Below are 22,160 nucleotides of genomic sequence, written 5' to 3'. Positions count from 1 at the left end.
CCAAAGTGTATAAATGACACAATTTATGGTTTTATAGAGGTTTATGTGCTGCATTTTCCTGGAGGAAATCACTGCACCCAGCCAAAATAAAGGCATTGAAGTTAGTGGATGTAAGCTTTAACCATACACCCAACAGCTTTGACATATGCAGCCCTCAACATGTGGACTAGAATAATAACCATCTAAATATTATTTAAAAACATGACAGATTGCAACTTTAACAACCTCAAAATATTAGTCACAAAGTAATGTGTATTTGCCTGTCTTTGAGTAAAGATCAAACAGATAAATACTATGTTAAATACAAGCGCAGTGATCCTCCACTGTTGGGGCCTGGTTTAATCAGTCGCAGAAAAGTTGTTGGCTTCCCTCCATTGCTCATTTGCATATGTTTGAGTCCATTTGGTTATGTAATGATCAGATTGAATCTGAGATGGTGCACTGCAGCATGCAAAAGAGCTACATTAAGTCTTTGCAAAGTACACCTTTCAAGCTACAGTCCTCTAGCGTGGGCTTGTTTGAGCGGCCTGCAGATTACAGTGCTTGTTGAGCGTGGCTGAACTCAGCTCAGCTTTATTTCCCCACAACCTGAATATCCTCGCTTGGCCTTTCACCCGGGCACTCCAGACATCAGTGGAGTTTTATAAATGCATCCCACTGGTCTTTTATGCTCTCATCTCCGCCAGTGATAGGAAAAATGTCAAGCACAAACGTCAATATCACCTGGGTCTGTGAGAGTGGTCTTCTTCAGGGAGCCAGAAAATGGATGAAAACATCAGAGCCCATCATGTTTTGTTATAGCACCCCTTTTAAGTGCAGTTCTCTAGCTTTCTGTATCAGACTGAGGCTGAATAGGTTGATAGCAGGCCCCGACTGGATGTCAGAGCAGTGCAGGATGTGCCCTTGTTGCTCTGCAATTACACAAACCTGTATTTGTGCTCTTTGGGTGAGTAAAAGTCATAGTGTTGGGATATTTTCGTACTCAGATGATATGAAACAAAGACCATTTTACACCTCTGGACCTCCAAGCAGAATGAATACATAATGGAAATATACATAGTGATGATCTTAGGTAATTTTCCACTGCTGTGACAATGTGATACCCAGGTCGAAATAATCAACAGATTGGTGGGAACGCAGTGTAGTCCATGTCTTGGGTATGCAGCTGTTGTTTTCTTAATTCTGCTCAGTAGTGACAAATGTGTTACTGTCAGTGGTGGGCAGATTGTGACTCACGTCTTTAAATAAGTAGATGATTATTGTGATAATTATGATTAATTGCATTACAAACTAAGACACTAAGTGTGTGTTGCTATGGCTACTCTGACTCACACTGTAACAGTAAAGTCTAGACTGTGATATTGTTGGCATCAAGTGGCAGGTAGATTTCTATCTCCAGCGTGAGCCACCATTCAGTGAGCTGTCAAAGAATGCTATGCATTTCCTGAACTATTTTAAACATCCAAGGCATTTTCTCAAAGTCACCCCCGATAGTTCAGGGCTACAAGTTATTGCATTGTAATTACCCACTGCTCAGAATACAACACATTGTTCTTTTCATGACAAACATTTTTTTTTAAATTCACCATTTTTTTATGCTTTCCACGACAAAAGAGCACCACAATGGATTCCTTTGACCCGAGAAAGAATCCTGGAAGGGCACTTTGAGAGGAAGGAAGGAGCACAGAGGCTGACAGCATACACGTTTAAGCTCCGCCTCTCTGTGGCAGAATGAAGTCATCCTGTAGTGGAAGATACGCTGGAAGCCATGTAATGCTTATTCAACTGAGCACCCAAAGGCTTGGCTTTTCATCAAGATATCATTTTGGTGAATCCACAAATCCTGTTACATTTACATGATGGTGTTGTAATCCAGCATTACTGAGTGTAATAGCTAGTCATGGTTAGGTTTTATATACAACCATCCCACCACATGTGCTTGGAAGTTATAGGTCTTGGAAATCATGGCCTTTAGCCGTTGTTTGCTTATTTTCTTCTTCCCTCCATCTGGGAGCCTTCTTTCCACTTTAAAGAGTCCCAATGGAGTCTGTTGTGTTTGTTGCTCGATTTGCTTTTTCCAGCTTCGCACCGGAACATCAGTCACATGATTCCACCAGGTCACAATTAGCCTGCAGACTAGCTCTGCAGCTCTGGCCGTTGGGGATTTGCAGACACATGGCTCTGTTTTGTTTAATGACAGTGTGTGCTGGTGTGTGTGTAGCTCTAGAAGGAGTCTAGAAGGAGAGAGTCCTGGTGGGCGAGCAGATCGTCACACACCGATTAAAAGGAAACAAATTGAGCCCGAAGCTTCGATGCCATCTTAGGCACAAAGGGAGAATCTGCATGAAGCATTGACTTTTTTTTTTTTTTTTGCACTGTTTTTACAAAATCAATAGCTCTGCCCTCCAAACTATGCAAATTTCATCTGGAACCAAATAGTTATTTTTGCATCAAAATAAAGTATTTCGAGGTCACAGAGATCCGATTTGCCTTTTTATCTCCTGCATGTGAGTGCAGGCTGTTGTTTTTGTGTCACACTGCAGGAGGCGGCCAGACTTCCGTCTTGCGAACAGAGCTGCCCTGTGATCTGAGTGCCCACAAGGAAGCTGAACACTTCCATTTCTTCTTAGTGGGACTCCAGACTTTAATTTCAGTCTGTGAATAAGAAACAAGTCCACCAAACAATTTCAACTCTGTTGTAATGCTGCTCAGAGCTTGGATTTACTCACGAGAGGTCATATTTTACTGTTTTTATTTCACAGTTAAAATTAGACATTATTGTGATAGGGAAACGGGACGAGAGAGACAGCCACTATCTGCAGTTGTTTGGTGGAAAATAAGGAATGGCTTGGTTGCTCCAGGATTAGGGAAGTGCTCCCTTCCTGTCAGGAAGTGTTTACAACTTGGTGACATTCCCTTTTTAACTTGACAAGTCTGTGCTCGCCCCTGTGTGTGGGCTGGGTATTCTGGCTGCTGCTTGCTTGCTAAAATATAACCAGGGTTAATGTTCTCGGCTGTTTCGACATGAGCAATCTAGATGTCGGAAATAGTGACAAATGGTGACTGTTCATAGCTGTTGCATGCTCCACTGAGAGCTCTTTGTGGCAACAGACTGGTGATTGTCCCTCACCTCTCCTAATACAGCCTCTTGCTATCCCTCTCTGAGAGGTGGGAAGCCACGTAGCAATGGCAGCGGTATGGGACTCCACCCTGCGCACTTGCTCTATTGTCAGTGTAGGCGACATGCAGGGACCTCAGTGCATCCTCACCACACAGGCTATCTAAGGCCACAGAGCTTCCAGCCTCAGTCAAGATGTCCTGACATCAAATTCTGTAGCTTTGTTTACGGCCTGACTGCGGCTTGTTTTTCTCCCTGCTCCATAAATCACTCTCCCAAAATCAAAGCCTTAGTCCCAGAGGATTCCTTCATGTTGTTTCATGAAGCCCTACTTTCCTAATTGTGTCAGTTTCTATCTTATAGAAGCCGTGATAAACAATAGTCTTTTTTTGCTTGTGCGTTGCGGTTGCGGCGTCACATGGGAGTGAACTCCATGTCCACAGTATGTGTCAGCATACTTATGCGTTTGAAGGGAAACAACTTACTCCTCTCTTCAGCGTACGACCTCACTCTCAAATTAAAAAAACAAACTGGTGTTTTCATTATTATTGTGATTAGAAAAAATGGTGTAGCCTGTGTTGAGAACAAATCGCTCACTCACAGGGGCACAGGATTAACATATTTTATAAAATACCACATTCCATTGTAGCACCTGAATTATTATTATAGAGTCTTGTGCTGCACCACTAACTGTATGTACCAGAAACACTGCCAATAAATCTATCACAGAGGGACGGGGGCAGAGGAAGGAAATTGGATTTTGCCAAGCGTGTCGTCAAGTACTTAATCTTGAATATCTTTCGCATATTAAGAGCACCTTCATAGGGTGCAACCCACGTCCTCCTCCCCTTCTTCACTGGAGGTCTTAAGTGGCTGTGTGGAGTGTGTTCCAATGAAGGAGGTCCTTTAGAACAAGCCGGGGTGCTTTTTGTGCTTCGCTGCCTCAGGTGCTAAAGGAAGATACAGTACATCATCAGGAGAGGAGGGCAGCTAGAGTAGAAAGTCATTGAAAAATCATATTATTTAGTTATTTAAAACTGAAAACAAATAGCTTATTTTTTTCAAGTGTAGAAAGGAATGGATGGGGGATGCAGAGTTTTTTTCTAAGTGTAGTTTAGCCTATATTGTTTACGTAGTACTACTTACTTTATAGCCTGACAGCATATTGATTGCACAGAGGTGGCATGTAAGATCATTTACCAGCTCATGTTGGTGTTTTAAACAGTAATTCAAAACCATAGTTGTGACATTTGACCTTTTGAAGAACACTTGTCTTTAAAGTCTTTCAGGTCAGATTTCAGCAAAACAAATCCTGACAGAAAGGTGCTCTGCACTATATGTTTCTAATGACTAATTTCCCTGATGTTTAAACAGACGTTTAGACTTAGACCAGTCAACTAGTCTAAAAGTATAACAGCTGAAACTGAGCACAGTTTAATCTGTAAGGTTAAACATTGTCTGAACAAAATGCGTAATGTAATAAGATTTGAAATTGTTAATTTTTTTTGATTACCAAATCCTGTTGTTAATGCAGCTGAAATGGCAAGTAATCTCGCAAGATATGACAACAATTAATTGAATAAAATTTAACAAATAGCATTTATTGAAAACTATTTTAAAATAAATCTTTAGGAAAAGTACGTGTGTCATTTTTTAACTGTCGATTAGACTAATTGTACACATCTCTACTGTGCACAATTGTTTATTCTGGTAGCCAAAATTAATTTCAGTGAATGGAAATTAAGCTGCTTTTGCAACAACAAATGCAACAAGGTAGATTTGTGGTCACGAAATCGTAAAGAACAGATACCTAAATGCCTATAAATGCTAAATATGATTATTAGAGAGCATTACAGTGTTTCTGCATTCTGTGTCTTGAGACTTGAAATTTGGTATTTGGACATTCTGAGATGCTACAGTATACTTTTAATGGCTTTTAAAGAGTCTTTGGGGCAGATAATAACATCCACATAAGGCCTCTGCATGAGGAATACAGATAACTATAGATAATGTTTGATGGGATTCCTGTTAAACTGTATATTTTCTAAAGAACAGGGAAGGGATGAGAGAGGCAGAAGCTCTAATGTTGGTTAATCCATGTTGCTCAGGGATGATGATGCAGTGGTGGACACAGGCAGTTCCCCAAAATAATCAACAAAATCCGTTAGCATTGGTAGCAAAAGAAATATGAAATTGCTACATTCAGTGCCATACATCTCCTCTGGTAACAGGAGATGTGATGTTACACGTTACTAGAAGTTTTCCAGTAAGAAGGGCAACTGTCATGAGAGAAAGTTAAAATGACACAAAATGTTCATATTTGTAACTTCTTGCAGGTCTAAGGACTTTTAAACTGTTCAGTGAAATTTCAAGGAGTTCATCTTGATTGCTTGGAAGCTCTTGAGTAATAATTTGTACAGACTGAATGTCTTTCGGAAAGTCTGATTTGAATGATAATGAACACTAGACATCCTGCAGCAGAACTGATTGAGAGTCCACTCTTTTTCCCATGTGGGTGTATATGTGTAAGTCATACAAACGCACACACACACACACACACACACACACACACACACACACACACACACACACACACACACCTGATTTGTGAGTGCATATGTGCAGTGTTATGACCTGCAGTATACTGGACTATAGGTGCCATAAAAGCCTCATAATGCACAGTAACCCATACTTACAGTGGTGATGTGGGAACTATCCAGGTGTACAGAATGTGTTTTAAACCCATTTCTATACAAAGCTGTTCTGGCTCCACTACGTTATGCATTGCTGATGTTTTTTCCCGCAAGTGTGGTGCATGTTATCAGTGTTGCTGCTGCTGCATCTGGAAGCATTCCCATGCAAACCATGATCAACAACAGGCTAAATCAGTTGTGCCAAAAGAGCCAGCTTTGGTTTGGGTGACTGCTGTGCGAAAGCTGCCCCACATGGGTAAGAGTGCAGAGATCTAAAGAGCCAGCATTCAATGTGGTCTGAATCTTAAAGGGGATGGTGTGTAATAAATAAGTTTGCAGCCAGAAGTGAGCTGTGCTTTGAACAGCACAGATGTCGCTTAGGGAGACACATGTGAAACTGATGGCTGTGCACATTGATGTGCAAAGGGGAATGCTAAATCTAATCCTCAAAACATACAGGAAAGCATATGTTGAATATAGGCTCTAAATCCTTTGGTAATGATAGCTACTACGGTCAAGAAAGTGCACTTTTGCGGCTGAGTGGAAGGAAAGAAATACAGATAAATGTTTTTTCACAAGGCTTTAGGTGTTGGCATGATTTTATCTTGTTGTCTGTGAAGTGTTGATTCACAAGGATGAGCATGCTTACTAGCACTGAATCTAGGCTCTTGAATGATACTCCGATTAGGTTAAAAGCAAAACTAATGAATATACCTGGAAATAAACATTTTGTTTGTTTAGCTCGAGCGAAGTGCTCTTCGGTGGTGTGCGGACTGCAGTAGCTCATGACTGATTGTGAAAAGGGGTCTTTATAGCAAATATAGTAATTCCATTAGCCGCCTCTGCAGACTCCTGAGTAGGCCTTTAGAGGAGGCACATCACTCTTCCAAGCTTACAGAGAGGCAGGAGCTCAAGCAGCAACTGTGTGTCTCTGGAAGCATTTCAATAAAGTTTCATTAATGTTGGGTCTGTATGGTGGGAAACGCACTGTCTCTGCTTTAGAGGCAAAGCCAGTTCTCCGTCTTCCTAATCTGTTTGGTAGATATAGAACCAAGCAGGGCTCAGTCTTCACAAGGGGCCTTCACTGAATTGTAACAGCATTTGCGCTCGCTTCTTAGAAACATGAAAGCATCTTATTGATAGCAACTGCATTATGTCAACAGACGAAGCAGTGATCATGCCTGCTCAAATAAATTGCCTGGAAGGAATGTTTCTTTCCAGTACGTTCTTTAGAAAAGTGTAGCCAAGTTATCTTAGGATGACTGCGCACTGCATGCACAGCTTTCGTCCTGTGTTTACAGACAAAGATAAGGTGGAGGAGCTGTCAGCACTGCGCACTGCAGTGAGACTCAGCTGCTGAGTTTGGGGTTTACATGAACATTTTGAACGGTTTTCCATCCAAAAGTAGTAAACATACTTTATGCATGGCAGTTCTGTTCTGTCGAAAGATGAAAAAAAAACTGTTTCCCCTCATCTTTTGTCTTCTCTCCCCTCCCTTCCCCTCTTCTTTAAAGTGGCTTTCTGTCCTCACAACACTGGTATGCTTTCCTTTTTGTTGCACTGAAGAACAAAAGAGCAATAGCAGCAAAAAAAAGCCTTTTGAAATGCCTTAATGCAATTGAGCTGCTAAGCACTGAGTTGTATTAGGTTATCAGTGGCTGAAATCCCTTGTGGCGTGAGACATAAATCACACACGTCAGTCTTTCTTTTTTTTTTCTCCTCCTCCTCCCTCATTCTACAGCCTGCTGACTTTTCTGGCAGTCTCAGGGGGGCTTCAACCTTGACTAGCTTGTGACGCATTCAATCCTTCCTGGACCAGCCATGACATTAATATCATATTGCTGTCTGCATTCATTCAGTGAAAATAAGATTACTCTTATTTTATCACGAAAATAAGATTACTTATTATTTTTCTGTCTAAAGGTGATTATCTGGTTACCACCTGGTGAAATCATCAGATTGTTATGTTGTAGTTGGTTTTGGTTGAATACAATTCCAAAATGCCAGCACATGGAGCTTGCTCAAAATACAGACAAAGAGAAATGTAGCAGCCCATTTTCAAATTATTACCACCAAATTTCCAGCTGTGCTCAAATTTAATGCTTTTGAATTTTTTATTCTTTTCTCCTCATTACTCCCTGAGCCTTAACACATTCTCTCTCCATTAAGAAAGCAGGAGGAGAGTTGTAGCCTGTATTTTCTCACTTCTAATAGAAGACTGGGGCCCAATCGAATTGCAATCCTACAAGCCCCAGCGTCATCAAGATCTAGCATTGAGCCAAAGTGGCAGGTGCCTGTTATAGCCTCCCTGCTTTGCTAATGTTCCCCCTCTGTTCTCAGTGATTTGAAGTCAGCTTCATCGCACGAGAGCCGCGGTGCATTTCAAGAAGTCTGTTGCTCTCTCTCCTCTGCGAGTTGCCAGAGCTCTGGCAGGTGTAAGACACGGCCAACCTGGGATCTGAGCTGTGGAGAGAAAGTAATTGAGTGAGTTCTCTCTCTCTATGCTGCAGACCAGTAAAGGACCCAGCCACCACGGGGACATGGCCTAAGCCTGTGAGGTGGCTTTGTGAGATTCATATAGGCTTACAGAGCGGCTTAGTAACGACCTGATATATTGAGGCACTGCAGTCTTGTGCTGAGGGGGAATTTTGCTTTCATGACAAGTGCGGCTTGGCTGCAGTCCTGACACACCCTGGCATGCCACAAGGCAGATGGTGTGTCCCCAGGCGACGCTGCTGTTCTCTAGCACCCCTCTCCTCACAACCCCATGCTCCTCCTGCTGTCGAGTAGTCATTAGTGCAGTGGGACTGGAAGGACACATTGGAACAATTTGGAAATATTAACCACCTCCTCCACCCAAACATGAACTAGGCTGTTGGGGCTGGCTGATGGCGCCTTATAGACGCAGTCTGTTGATGGTTCAAATCCCAAGATGCCCAGGAAGGATGTGTGTCAACTAAAATTAATTACATTGCTGCCTGTTAATGGGTGACAAAAGAATACTGCGGATGTACACATTACTGGTTTGTAAAGGTATGATTGTGACACACAGGGTGGAGCTGGTAATGACCATGTAGCTGGTAATTCCCCCTTCATAAAAAAAGATACCTCTCAGACAAACAGCAACTGTTAGTCATCAACATTACTGCCATTATGTTGAGCTTTAAAAATCCCAATATTTTTAAATGAAAGTGAAATAGAAAGACCAACTTGTTTTTGATTCATTTTCATTTATCAGTGGGCAGGCTGCTAACTGGTTTGTCATCAGCTTAAACTTGCATTTTATGGGAAAAGAAAACTTGACCATCCCTGCTGACTGGCATAAGAACATGAGCCAGGTGCTGAAAAGAGCTTTTACAGCCCAACTTAGAGCTAAATATACACATGCCTGTAAAATGTAAACCCTTTTTTTGTAGTGTTAGCTGTTTGATGACAAGCCTTTGCAACCTCATTTAAATGCATTTGGACACAGGGGCCATAATTAAGATGTCGACATTTCTGTAAATCTTTAAATCAGACCAACAGAAATTGAAGTGATAAATCTTGATTGTAAACACTTTACAATGTGTTCTAATTGCATATTGTCTTGAGAGTTTCAAAACAGAATATTTTGAAGTTAAAATGATAAAAAAAAAAAGGTTATTCCAAATACCGGCTCTGCCTCTGTAGAGGTAATTTTGAAAGAGCAGAACAACCAAGAGCCACTTGTGACTGATTGCTGATTCCTGTTTAGCTTCCAGAGTACCAGCAGGCCTATTAGAGTTTGATTTAGCCAGAGTTTGATTGTTTGAGAAGGAAAAAAGGCACATACATTACAGTTAAAGTGAAGTGTTTAACTTATCTACCCTCTCATACCATGTCACTTTAGAAATATAATATAATTTAATCCTAAGACGTCACTCTGTCTGATGCTATCAGAAATTCTCATCACGTACCCCACCCTTTATTTGTCCTGCATTATGTCAACAGGAAAGGCAAAAGATGATGTCATCTGTTTGGAGTGGCTCCACACATAACTCAATAACTGATTGCCTTTATTTCCTGAAACATGCCCAAACATCCTTTGGCACATGAATTAAGTGGTAAGGTGGGTGGAAGAGAGGTGTGAGCTCTGTTAAAACCTCACTCTTGGCAAATATCTAAACTTCCTCTGTCATCTGCAGCTGCTGAAGAGAAAGTAATATGCAGCATTCGGAGGGTTTTATCACATTTGTGGGCTACGGTCTCAAACCTCCTCTACAGCATGTAGACCACAGTCAAATTAGCCTTCATCCCTCCCGTTTAGGTGATTCATGTATTTTTTTAGTGAGGGTTACTTTTTCTTAGGTTTGGGCTCTGTTTGCAGTGACTGTATCTGAGGTGGGTTTGGCACACACTATGATTACTGATGGCTGAGTTTCTGTGCAACAAGGTGCGAGATGGTAACGACATTGCGGCTGTAAAGCATAATAATGCAGAGAGTTTCGGGTTCTCTAGGGCCACAAAGATGTTTCTTATCTGAATAGATGAATTTTAATTAAACTTGTGAGGGAATTATGTATACTTCTGTGGCACAAAAACAAACCAGGACAAAGTTTGTATTGGATTTTTCTCCCCTGCTTAAATTCACAGAAGCAAAACATTCAAGGAACCCGTAATTATGCTGTGGCAGAAAAAAAGTCCTAGTTATTTTACCCAAAACAGATGGAGAGGGAATATTGAAGAAGGTGGATTTAACACACAGTAGCTGCTATAAAACACATCAATGATACGCACCTCCTTCGCCTTTATTACCTAATCCATGTATAGTGGAGATGATCTGTGCAGAAATATACCTACCAGCATTTCTGTGTCACTAAGCGGCTTACAAATGATCTTAAGTGAACTTTCTAACACTTGGAAACTTTTCAAGACGTCTTTAAATAACACTTGACCTTGAGCAGAACTGTAAAAATGTTGGTGCTTTCCCAGCCAAAGAGAAATCCCAGAGTTTTAAGGGTGAATCTATACATTTTACTTGCTTCCCTGAGGCTTGGCAGGTGTGTGTGTGTGTGTGTGTGTGTGTGTGTGTGTGTGTGTGTGTGTGTGTGTGTGAGAAAGTGTGTGTGTGAAAGTGTGAAAGTGTGTGTATCTGTAGCAATCTCACGGGTGGCCTGCACACGTGGTTTGCTTCTGGGAAATGCGCTCCCTCTGTGGCAAAAAGATGGACAGTGGTTGTTCTCAGGAAAGCTGGTTAGGCAGAGGCACAGCACAACGGGCACAAGGCTCAGTCCACCTCTGGTCTGTCCCGCCTGGCCCCGTCCACCAGCTGAATGATGAGCTTGTTTATAATTACACCAAATCCCTTCCTCTTACACATGACTCATAGGGTGTAGTGCCAGTCATGTACGTGTTTACATGCTCACTGAGGTGTATGCATAAGCGTTTCCTTATTTGTTTGGAAACCCTTGACTAAAATGTTTTCAAGTTACAGAGCATGAAGTGCCCTTCTCCTCTGCCCACTGATTGGCAGGAGTAGCCTGTCAGGAGCCTCAACAGAGAAAAAGTCAATTTTCTAACAGCAAGCCCAAACCCCTGCAGTCATACCCCCTCATTAGATCCAATGTCCAAGAGGACAGATGACTCAGATGGGAGTCTATTTACTTTACAAAGGGTAGAACTTTACTTTTGAAGCAGTGTCCTGGTAGATGAAGCAAACATATCAAAGAAACAAATATCCCCCCAAGGCAGTATAGATGCGGACTGTTGCTCTGCTCCCTAAAGGTTTGTGCTGTATTTCTGGGTCTCGGGACGTCCACCTAATTGCCATCTACTGCACAAAATGCTCAGCAAAAGAGCAAGACTGCAATTAGTCGTGGCTCACTGCCAGCTCGGCATAAATCTGCCAAATTGTTTCTCTTAAGAAAGTTGAGCAGTTGTGGTCTTCTTTCCTCTACTTTTGAAATGTAGGCCTGTCACTGGGCTATCATATAATTAGGCACACCAGCAGCAGCACAGAGCGTGCTGTAAGGCTAAAAGCTGGGGCATTGTGGTGGTGTGCTGAGGCATACAGAGGTGGGGTGTTATTTATGTGTTTCTCCCTTTATCTCCTGGCCTGCTTCAGTGGATATCACTTGGTCCTGTCCTGGGCCGCAGCAGTATCTGTCATGCAAGGCTCCTAACACCTACCAACATTGCATTGTTCAACAGAGCAGCAAATAAATTCCCTTTTTGCTATTTCACCTTTTTTCCTTCTCCCTCCATCACACATTTTCATGTTTATCTTTTCTCGTGCAGCTCATTATCCTTGAAGACTACGCAGACCCTTTCGATGCTGAGCAGGCTGGTGGCACTCAAACCAGCACGGAAAAAGTGACGACCGAAAATGACGGCTACATGGAGCCATATGAGGCCCAGAAGATGATGGCAGGTAAATCATTTTTTTCTTTCCCAGCCACCTCTGTCCACCTTCACACCTTCAGGTTTAGTAACAAGTAATTGATTTGTGTCTCTATCTGTCTATCTGTGCTATGATTCCATATTGTATGTCCAGTGGAGCATTAATTAGTATGCAGTATGATTTTAGCCATATGCTTCCAAACTGGGAATTAATGAAGAGGCTCTGATGGCCCAAAGCCACTTTACATGACAGGTGCAGCAGAGCAAAAATGACCTGTGCGCCTTGAAAGATGCCAAAACATTTTAAAGCAGCGACTTTGCCCCCAGAAATCATACAAGCCCATAAGTGATTTTAAAAGCACACCTTAGAAGTGCAGTTTTTTTAATGTTGTGTTTTCCCTGCTGAACTGTGTTCACGTGGAGACAGCCACTTGCTAGGATTTCCAGGAAGGGACAACAATAGCTATGTGCTAACATAAGAATTCAGCCGAACCACATTCTCCACACGGCTTTGTCACAGCGCACATTCATTCTGTGGCTAAGTGAGCGCAGCAATGACAAAGAACAAAGAATGTGTGCAGAGAGAGGAGAAATGATGAAAAATGTGGAGAAAACAAAACATGTGGCAGCTGTTTTCCTCTCTGAAACAGACCTGAGTGCCTAAGAAAGGAATGTCACAAAAAAAATTGTATGACCTCAAATGGATGTTTCTGGAACTACCAGATATCAGCACCTGTGCCTTGATGCACTGAAACAGACATATCATGTACAATATTCGGGGTTCCTCTCACTCTCCCCCACATATTGTACTTTTATAAACACACATACACACACACTTGCTCCCATTGCTCCCGCAAAGGCAAGACATGAATGTCTCTGTCCCTCCTCAGCAATTTTCTTTTAATGGGCCTCCAGACAATCTCTTGTTTTCATCTGTCTTACTGGTTTGACCTCTGGCCCAGTCATTGCCTCAGCTGAGTACAAAAACTCAAGATTTATCGCCTCTCTCAGGTGGAGGAAGCTGTAAAGAAAAAGAATCTGAGTGAGGCGTCTGCGGCATCACTTGAATCTTGAACTGATTCCAGGTTTTTCTGTGCCTTTTTAAATTCAACTCGACACAGTTCTGCATTTGGCTGTATTGACAAACTAAACTCTGCTGGCAGCAATTGTCTGTTTGATCTGATGAAGTCTTCAGCTGTTGTTTCTGGTTGCTTCTGTCTTTGAAACCTGAAGTGGTGTTGTTTTCAGGCTCCTCAGCTTTTTATCCATCATATCTATTGATTGCCGCTTTTTGTTTTTTTGGTCTGCTGTTTTGACTGAGTTGGCAGGGCGTTGGTTGGAATAGAGCTGTTAGTGGATTTCTTTGGCATTGCTGTCATCCTTTTAATATTCATAATGATTCATGGATTTATTCCATGGATGGCTGGTTTCACAAGTGCTAAATAATGCATTTAATTCAAACATGCAGGCACATGGATAAAAATGGCATTATTTGAGGAGGGGAAATTCAACAATGTTTGATATATCCATCTGCAAACAGGGGGATTATGTGTAATGTCCACAGAATAATTCCATCAAATGTCTGAAAGAAGTAGGGGAGAATGGGGTCCATTGTAACTCTTTTTACTTTCATTTGAATCCGATTCCCTTTAAATGTGTAATGGAAGCCTAAAGTGTAGAAATAGTAGAGATGGAGTGACTTAAGTCTTAGATATGGACTCTCAAAAATGTCTTGGGTACATGTGATTAGCATCCCCAAATGGTAGTCAAAATGTTATTTTAATAGGGGAAAATAAATAAATACATTTAAAAAGTTCAATTTTGTTGAACATTTTCATTGAAATTCAATGACCTAACACATCTCCTGCCCCAGAGAATGTAGACAGGAAAAATCTTTCCTATAAGCACGTTTTCAATCCCAATCGAACAATATAAAGAACAAGACGTGACATTCAACCCCCAAAAGAATGTGACAGGCATGCCAAAATGTATTTTTTTGCTAGCGACAATGCTGACAACCACATTTCATAGCCTAGCTAAGAAAAAAACTATATATATCTAAACTATACCTCTACTTTTGTTATTTTTAATAATGATAATTGTTTTATTATAAACCCATTGTGTAAAAGTCTGCAAGAGAAGTACAGAAGAGCTGGATACTGAAATTTTGAAATGAAAAACACTAAAAGTCCTCTCACATCATTGTCAAGTTCTTACTCCTGAAATGACTCATTAGGTGACCTCTGACCCATATCCAGGAAATTTCAATAGCAACATTTTTAATAACGCCCTCTAATTAGCAAGATCTAATGAATGTGACCACCAACTAACATTCAGGAGTTGGAAACTAGCAATAGCTTTAATCTTTATATGTAAAACATCAGCTACTCCAGCCTGTTTGTAACAGATGGAGGTTTTACTGTGTTAATTCGCATTGTCCCTAAAAAAACTATATAAATAAATAAATTCTCCCCCTAAAGGCCCTGACACAACAAGCCAACTGTTGACTGCGTTTTAATAATGGGCTGTCGTTCAGCGTCTTGCCCTAGTCATTGCAGTGTGTCCCACACTGTTGGCCCTTGAGGGCCCTTGTCATCCCCTCTCAGCTCGTCTGTTTTTTGTTTTTTTTTTCAGCTGATTCAGCATGTTGAATTGGCTTAAAAAAAAGAGAAAGCTGTTGGTAAATAAAATCACTCTCATGGAAACGGAATTAAAGACTGTAAGCAAAGGGCTATAGTCGGAAGGGGTTGAGATCAAAACAAATTTGTCATATGAGGTAAGATTTTTTCTTTTTATCCAGAAACATTTCCTAATGGTTTATGTTATTGCTCACTGTTGCACGGTAAATATAATTTGTTCTGTCGCTATTGGATAGTGTTGTTAATGTGCTAACCAGCTAACTAGCATCATGACGGTTTTCCTATTTCCCTATGTCAATGACTATTACAGATGGCCCCTGGCTGTTTGTATGGAGAGTTATTTGCGCTCATGCAGGCGCAGAGCGTTTGTGCTATTTGGAGGTGGTGAGTCTTTGTGGAGTGTGCAATTTTTTGGCTGCGACACAGGCGACGTGATGAACGCATCAGTCTGCTTTCTTCACCGCTAGTTATTTGATGTCGGTTTGGTGAGTCTCGGCCTTAACTCAGATGGGCCATATTGATGACTGTGGGTTAGAATGTAATATTAATCATGCTTAAAACACCCATAATACATAATAACTGAAAGTCTAGTCATGTGTAACTGCACCAAAAACCCAAATATTATGTTTTACTGGTTCATTATTGGTAGCACATGTAGTGTGACTGACTTTCTTTTAACGTTTATGTATCCAGGCCAGAAACACAGAGCATAATTGCTCATTTTTTAGCAACACTGTCATCCAAATTTACACAGTTGCACACATTCACGCTTTGGATGCTGCCCAGTTCAGCCCCACTGGTGCAGTTTGGGGGTTAATAAGTGCCTTGCCCAAGGGTACCTCAATGATATAATAAGGATCAGGCGCTGCTCCTTCACATTCTCTCACTGTGCAGGGCCGAGTGCATGCACCAATACATCAGTATACTGACCGTGGATATAGAGTAATTGCTGCATCTCTCATTCTGACAGCATATTGGTCAGGCAGAACTGCACACTCAGAATGTAGCTGGCTAAAAAGGAGAGAGAGGGGCTATAGCATGGGCTGCTGCACCGAAGCAAAGAAAGGACCAAACTGCTCATGTGAAGCAAAGAGGCTTGCATCTCTCTGTCTCCTTCTGTCACTATCACTCTCTCTCATCTCTTTACTCTTTCACTCTCAAGGCAAGACAGTTTTTTTTGTACGCTGTGACAACCTGCACTGTTAGCAATACGTGAGTTTCCTTCAGCTCTCAGACTGTTGGCTGCAGATAGCTGGAGCTCCAACAGCCTCCCTCTTCATTCTCTTCTCGGCTTTTGCTTTCACAGATGGGTGCAGATGGACAGAAAACCCCAAACATGCCAAAACAACGGAAACTTTTCTATTTATGGTTGTCAGAGCAAGTTTTTAATTTACCACCAGCCAAATTCATATAATCTATAAAACGGTTAGTCTACCTCCTCATAAAATGGGCTGTAGCTGTCTCAACTTGTAAAATTCAAAGGTGTGTAACCGATAGTTTCTCATAAAAAGTGTTTCCAATTAATTCTATGACGTAGACTTAAAATAAATCAGACTGCCTGACATTTTACGGACAATCCTTCCGTTTCAAGTTTCAAAAAGATTTACATTGAGCTGCTGTCTGCTTGAATATCACTTAACACACACACACACGAACACACACACACACACACACACACACACACACACACACACACACACACACACTGCACACTGCTGTGCAAATTAAGTTTATTTTAATTGCTAGATCAATCTTAGTAATTTAATACTCTACTACTACTACAGATGTTCTTAATTTCTTACATAAGAGGCCTTAATATCGGTCTTGCAAATCATATTGGGAAATCCCATTTTCATATCCATTTTTTCTAACACATCAGCACATCATAACCTCTGGGAACTGGACACCTCAGATTAGTGTCTTTAATGTTGAGTCATTGTGGTTTTGCATTGCACTTAGCAGTGATTAGGGGATGATCAGGCAGTTGGTAAAGCAATAGTGTGACTAAGCTTTTCCATAAATGATGCCACGGGCTAAAAAGGCTCCATAACACTGTCATTTACGTGGAGTACGTATGGTAATTTGCCAGAGAAAATTGTGGGAATTTTGCTTCTAAAAAACAGAGTTTAATTTGGAAAGTTGTAGTGATGCATTATGGTTGAGAGCCTTAATATTTAGATGGTATTGCAGCTGTTGGTTGCCACAAATCTTTTGAATGTTAATATGTTCTTTCAAACGTAAAGGTTAATTAGCTCAATTTGTATGATGATGAAGCAGTTGGTGCAGGTGTTTTCTGTAAATAGCAGGTATGAGGTCAGTATGTACTCAGATGCTGATTAGAAAAGACTCTTCACACTGCATTTTATGAGCCATTGCAGCCACAGCAGTGACTTCAACAACCCGGTTGATTATATGCTTTACCATGTTTTCACTGCAAGAAATGTGGTCTACCAGCTACAGGAAGAACATTCATTTTCTAAGAGATGTAAGAAAACACTGGCCAAAAACAGCCAATCAGATGTCTGCTTGTCCTATTTTTCCTGCTGGTGTGATTCCATTGAATGACCTGTGAAATATGTAAGAAGCTCCTTACAGTCTTCCAAGGATACTCATCATCTACGACTTCATTGTCTACAAAAGTAAATTAATTTCAAGGCACACAACATTGTTGATGTAAACCTGCTTTGTGCTCTAAGTCGCGTGTCCTCCTTATTTTTTTCATTGCCAGAACTTCAATATGAAAGTCTACAGACGAAATGATGAGATGGCTGCAATGATGCAACAAGCCTGAAGCTTCACCTTAAAAGGATTGGAACAAAGTGATTGCATTAACCGCATTGCTTTATAATCACATTACAAAACATCACGTTTTTAAAGACATGCAGAGTTAAATTCTGTGGAAACCGGATGTAGCTATTTTGAATACACAATTATAATTCCTTAATTACACAACATTCACACCTTAAACACACAAACACACACACACTCGACCACATAGTGGGAGGTGTGGCATGTAGGGCCTGAGGCGAAAAGTGCCACAGCCGTTTACATAACAGAGTTTGCGCTCCTGCTGTCTCTGTGTGTGTTTGTTGGCACTCATACCATTGTGTGTGTGTATATGTGACTTTATGTGTGTGAACTGAACTGGCTGGTGCATGAGCCTGTGTTGTGTGTGTGTGTGTGTGCGCACTCCATGTCTTTCTCTCTCCCAAGAGTCATCCTTAGTGAGGCTGAGCCGACTGATTTATGGGCCCGCTGGAGGGGCATGTCACGACTTCCTTAACCTGAAAAGCCAGCCCCACCCCGTGTAAACTGCTCCACACTGGCTGCCGGCAGGAGCTCCACCTGCAGTTATGTGAAGACATGTGCACAGCCACTCTATCTTTACAACGTTCCCTGCGTGTGTGTTTCATGAGTGCCTAGAATGTTTGTCATGTCTACACGCGTCAGCTACTGCTTGTGCTATCTTTGTACCCGTGTAAGTCTGTTAAACGTGTGTGAGTGTGAGCATGAGGGAGGACGTTTTTCACCCCTCATTATCAGCTGGTGTTCTTGCATGTTGGGCTATTGTATTGAAGGTGTATATCATGTGTGCAGGTGTACATATTTCGAGTGTGTGCAAGGTCACAGATGATTTCACACTCGAACATGATCTTCTTTCTTTACCTCGTCATCTCTTCCACAAATGTAAAATACACACAGATATGTTTAGCGACCCCTACACACACACACACACACACACACACACACACCTACACCTCTTCAGCTGTCACCATGGCCATTCCATGCATACCTCAACACAAGCAGAAGCACCTAATCACAAGAGGAGCTGTCAGAAGAAAAGCTAGAATCAACTTTTGCGATGTTACTTTATCTGCTCCACTTGACTCTGTTCCCTCATACATTGTTGTAGCTGTTGAGACTTGTTACACTGACGAGAATAAGGCGCTGAGCTTGCACTGCAGGGCAGTCTGCGTCAAGGTATTTCTCAATGAACACGCTCTTGTCGTCATACTCCTCAGGCAAGAAGGCAGACGACCATGTGAGAGTTTTCCCACAGCACAGAGGAGGCCTGTTGTGCAAAAAGGTCACATGGCTGAGCTCCCCCGAACAAGCACCCTCCAGTCCAATCCACTTGGTTGTCTTCAAGCCGTAGCCATGCCGCTGCACCCAATGTGAGGTGTGTGAATGTGCGTTGGGTATCGGACAGAAAAAAGCCCACCAGTGTGAAATACTTTACACCAGTGGTGAATTTATTACACACAGTGTCAAAGTTGTAACCTCAATTTGTCCTCAGCCTATCTTTCAGGTCATGCTTAGTCATTTAGCGGCAGGAGGGTTGTGTAACGGGGCCAGAAAGCCCAGGGGGGAAAAACCTTGATGTTTTCCATAATGGTTGACTCACGGTAGATGGGTGTTCGCTATTTCTTTCTCCCTCTCTCTTTCTGAGAAATGTGCTGGGAAATGTCTCCAGGCACTGGCACCTCCTGCACCGCACTCCCAATGATGTGGAGACTAGCATTTCAGTGCCAAGGAGATGAGTCATTAGCAGTGGAGTTGATTATTTCAATTACTCATGATAGTGTGGTGCTAAGCCCCCTGTTGGCTCCAAAGTAAAAATGCCAGAAACATTACCAGTTTGGCAACGGCCTGAGTGGGTGAGAGAACACGTTTAGAGGCGGGGACACTGAAACGGGAAAGAGAAAGGGAAAGTAGTTCCATTAAACTAAAAGAGAGTGGAAAATAGAACCATGAGGAAGACTGGCGGAGGCAGAGACCTCGAGGTAGAGACAGTGGGAACAAATTCATGTTACAGCACCCGTGGGTTAGTTTATGGGGACAATTTAAGAGAAAAGAATGGAGGCATGGTGTGCTGAATGGTTTCCATCTTCTCCTCACTCACACGAGTGAAAACTCACCCCAGGCCATGTCAGGTACATGTGGCGGCACATTTCTTGGCCTGTAACCCTGCTTTTATTGCCCAGAGCTGTGACTTGAGGTATATCCGGAGCATGCACCCACAATGGCATTTCTTAAAGCTGGATTTCTTTCTGTCCTGTGGAAGTCTGTGCCATTAGCATGTGGATTTTTGGTTGAATTCGTTGAATTTTGGTGTTTTGAGTACAGTTTACAGTTATTCTGCAGTTGTCCTCTCATCTCTGGATTTGTTTTCTTTTCCATCACATCTGCCTCTCTGCATTTAAAGGATTGCTTAAGAATTACCTCAGCAACACATTTTTGCATTACCCCAGTTGATTATAGGCAGCTATAAATAAGCCTGGACTGCATGGCCAGTAGCTGAAAAATGGACGGGGAAGTGAATAATTAACACCCTCCTCCTTCCTCTCCACACCTCACAACTACTGTTTAAGGGTATCTGGGCCTGCAATCAACTCACTGCTGCTTTCCAGCTCAAATGATTATATTGTTTTTTTGTCATTAACCATGTACAGACAAGGTTGGAGACTTCATGACATTTATGTAGTTTCTCTCATGATGTAAATGTTAAAGACATGCAGTGGCACTCTCAACGCTCATTATTTAGGAAATCACATAATAAATATGACGTTGTAATGAAAAAAATGTCAATAAGGTTTCCCTTTTCAAACCCCAGAATAGTGATGAACAAAACAAAATCAATAGAATGCAATAAATAAATAGAACACGTTAAGTTTTCTTGTGCCATTAGACATGATGTGGCAGACATGACTGTGTTTAGCGTTAAGTGTGTTTTAAGGTCATCAAGAACACTGACACATAGAGCATCTGAATGGTTCATAGCATCCTCCAAACTAACAAACTCAACCAGGCATCCAAAACTTGAAACTTGAATCTGAAAACTGAAATGGTAAGAAAGTTTGTTGTCTGATATATACTTTGCCCTCCTTTTAAGTGCAAAAATATGGCCTCAGTTTCCCAGCATAGCAACAATAACCATTTTTAAAAGGTTTTTTTATTCACTTATTTAACAGAAAACAGTACACTGTTCCAACCCAGCTCCCTGACTAGTCATTACGTCTACGCCCCATTCAGTGGTTGCCAGATTTTGTCAGACGCAAGCTACCCACTTGTCACATCTACGTGATCCCATGAGGAAAGACTGACAGTTATTACACAGTGATCTGACAGGGTGGTACTCCGTAATGCAAAACCAGTGCTCCACTGTGCCAGAGCTGGTGTCAGGTGATCTTTTTTTGGCTCGAACCTATTGTTGGAGTGTAATATTATTCTAATGTTTAAAAATGGTCTTGTCAACAAAATGTGATGAGATTGCCCTGGAGTGGACCACAGCTTATAGTGTGATACTGCAGTTTCATTAAGCTTGTTTGGCAGAAAACTGAGTTGGTCTCTTCACCAACCCAGTGTGATTTGCTGAACCTGGAACAAACATGAGGAAAAATGACACGAAAGCTCCAGCAAACCCTACACAGAAGACATATAACATGAAAACAGCGAAGCAGTGTCTCAGCTTAATAACACTCACTTTGTAAATGAGCCTGGTTTTCCTGTTGTCTTGGTTGAAACCAGTGGCTCAGCAGTACATCTCACCTCGTTAACTGTTTTTGTGGGAGGAACTGGAAACCAGTAAAGAACCATGTGGAGACTGTGTGTAATTGTTGTACTATGTAGCACCAACATCCACTTCAAAGTAAAGAGCTGTAATTTTTATGTGACGCTCAGTGGCCAGAACAAGAAGAATGAGGACGTATTGAGCTGTGTAACTGTGTCACGCTGAAACACATTTCCTGGCTAAACTGACAGTTTAAAAATAGTTTATCACTGACATACAATCCAAAGGGTTATGGCTATGTGTGTTTGTGTGACTGGATAATGGCCAGCACTCTCTGTGGCATGGAGGGTTATTTGGCGAGGCTGCAGAGCAGAAGGTATAGGAGGTGGGAGGAGAGGGGAAGTGCAGGAGACTGACGACTTATTGATGAAATGAGAAATCTCCAGCTCTAGCCTGATAACCTCCCTCCCCCTCACTTAGTGATGAATGCCAGCCAGCACTGTAGCTCAGACCACTCACACACGGCCTTGTGTGTAGCTTCAGTGCTGGACAGCTGTCGATATATCAGACATTTCCATTACATATTGACACATACAGTTCTGGTTTGGGCACAGCCGTAAATGAGCTGTTTATGTTTAGTAAAATGTTCAAGGATTCTAGGACTTTTAAAGGTATACAACACAATCATGCAAAGTTTTTGTATACCTGTAGGGTTGCCGTGATATACCAGTTTTAAGGTATACTGTGATATGAAAGTTGAAGATTATCATACCGTGTGCATTTGCTTATCTATAATATTAAAAGAAAAAAAAGATGCAACTGGACGGAGAATCTCACCTTTA

The 22,160-nt window shown here is 41.7% G+C and overlaps 1 protein-coding gene across 4 annotated transcripts in view; it reads left to right on the top strand.

The window, feature by feature from the left end:
- The window catches only part of shf (Src homology 2 domain containing F), a 109,427-nt gene that overhangs the window by 5,589 nt on the left and 81,678 nt on the right, over positions 1 to 22,160 (top strand). For all 4 annotated transcript variants that reach the window (XM_042514418.2, XM_088079967.1, XM_042514487.2 and 1 more), the window contains exon 2: positions 12,067 to 12,199. In XM_042514418.2, coding sequence (XP_042370352.1) covers positions 12,067 to 12,199 — 133 coding nt within the window. The remainder of the gene's footprint in view (positions 1 to 12,066; positions 12,200 to 22,160) is intronic.

Source organism: Plectropomus leopardus, chromosome 1, assembly GCF_026936395.1.
Source record: "Plectropomus leopardus strain MGB_pleo_1.0 chromosome 1, ASM2693639v1, whole genome shotgun sequence".
Lineage (NCBI taxonomy): Eukaryota > Metazoa > Chordata > Actinopteri > Perciformes > Serranidae > Plectropomus > Plectropomus leopardus.
This window is presented reverse-complemented; position numbering and strand designations above follow the sequence as displayed.